The sequence below is a fragment of the Alligator sinensis genome, unplaced genomic scaffold (genome assembly GCF_000455745.1).
Source record: "Alligator sinensis unplaced genomic scaffold, ASM45574v1 scaffold987_1, whole genome shotgun sequence".
Lineage (NCBI taxonomy): Eukaryota > Metazoa > Chordata > Crocodylia > Alligatoridae > Alligator > Alligator sinensis.
Window position 1 is genome coordinate 656,214 of NW_005842574.1, and position 1,772 is coordinate 657,985.

The 1,772-nt window shown below is 69.2% G+C and overlaps 1 protein-coding gene across 1 annotated transcript; it reads left to right on the forward strand.

Moving 5' to 3' along the window:
* Window positions 1-6: 6 nt before the first annotated feature.
* Window positions 7-1,764, forward strand: LOC112551718 (microtubule-actin cross-linking factor 1, isoforms 1/2/3/5-like). The gene is made up of 5 exons (XM_025214250.1): window positions 7-96; window positions 211-330; window positions 1,011-1,118; window positions 1,342-1,560; window positions 1,747-1,764. Exons 1-5 carry the CDS (start codon window positions 19-21, stop codon window positions 1,762-1,764), a joined length of 543 nt encoding a protein of 180 aa, XP_025070035.1. The 5' UTR covers window positions 7-18.
* The last annotated feature ends 8 nt before the right edge of the window (window positions 1,765-1,772 follow it).

Here is a 1,772-nt window from a genome sequence, read left to right on the forward strand (position 1 = left end):
GCTCTCTGGCTCGGCCGCATGGAGAAGGAGCTGGCGGCCGGGGATGCCCAGCTGGGGGCCGGGCCGCAGCCCGTCAGCACCAGTGACCAGGAGAAGGTACCGCGGGCGCTGCGCCGTAGCCCCCACTGAGCTGCCCCGGGTGCTGCGCCAGGAGCTCCCCAGCCCCGTGCCTGGCCGTGCCCCCACATGGCTGACCCGGGTCTCTCGTAGTTTGAGCAGGTCCTGGACGCCGAGCTCGCGCACCTGGCCCGGCTGGAGGAGCGGCTGGAGGAGGTGGGCCAGGCCCGGCTGGACGCTCAGGCCATCTGCACGCAGCTCAATGACCACAAGGTAGGAGCCCGGGGCCGGGGGTCGCGCCGCTGGCACCCTCCCAGCCTGGCGGCCAGTGCAGGCAGCGGCTTGGATCCTCCTGTGTGTGTGCACACCGGCCAGGTCATAGTGGTGTGTGCAGCCAGGGGCACGGGCACGCACATGTGTGCACCCCCATGCATGCACAGTCACACAGGTACGCTCACCCTGAGTCATACATGGCAGGCAGGGCGTGGGAAAGGGGGGAGAGCTCCCTGCCCCACTGAGTCATGGGTAGGTGCACGCAGCATGTGTGTGCACACCACCTTGTGAACCTTGTGCAGCACGCTTGTGCATTCACCAACTTGGTCACAGATGCATACACACCTCACATGCACACACACGACTTGAGCCTTGTGCACACACCTGCACCCCCACTAATGGAACCACACGCTTGTGTGCACACTGTGCATGTGTGCGCGTGCCAACCACATGCAAACACGCCCCGCCTGTGTCTTAGGAGCCATGGGTAGGTGAGGGCATGTGGGGTTGGGGCTGAGGGCGGCACTCACTGCCCCGCAGAGGAGGGGGCCTGGTGCTGGACCATCCGGCAGGAGCCCTGCTCCCCTCGGTGCCCTGGTCTGCCCCTGTCCCCTGCAGAGTCCCTCCTGCCCGTGCCCAGGGCAGCGGGACCTGCTACTCCCGTGCCTCTGTCTCACCAGCTCCTCTCCGCTGAGATCCTGCATCACCGCGGCCTGGCAGAGCGCCTGCTGGGCATCTCGGCGCTGCTGCTCCACGCCTGCCCCCCACCCCGCCAGCAGCACCTCCAGGTAAGAAGCCCCCAACCCGGCACTGCCCCACGCCTGCCCAGGGGACACCCCTCACCTCCACGTGGCCGCGGGCATGGGAGGATCGGTTAGCACCACCTCCTGCCCCGCTCCGTGTGCATGGCATACACGCGTGGGGCATGTGCACGGGGCTCCCAGCACCACCGCAGGAGCCGGCATGGGGGGAGGCTGCTGCTGCCCCCACACGACTGCCTCTTTGCTGCAGCCGTCGGTGCAGACCCTGCGGGAGCGCGCGGAGCCGCTGTTCCTGCGCAGCGCGGCCAGTGCCATGCAGCTGGAGCACGCCCAGGCCCTGCTGGCCCAGTTCTCCGAGGCGCACGAGGAGCTCGCGCCCTGGCTGCAGGAGACGCAGCTGGCGGCCGCGCGGCTCTGCCCCCACGACATCAGCTACGAGGCCTTCAAGGAGCAGCAGGGGCTGCTGCAGGTGAGGGGCCCGGGCCCAATGCTGCAGGGTGCCAGGCTCTCCCGTGCAGGGGAAGGGGCTCAGCGCTGGCAGGACTGGCCCGGTGCGCAGGGTCCAGCACTGCTGGGGGCCGACCGGGCAGCAAGATGCCTGGTCATGGGGTGGGGTGGCGCAGGGACAGGGTCCTGGGCAAGGGGTGGGCTGCAGGGGAGTGGCGGGCATTGACCGGTCCC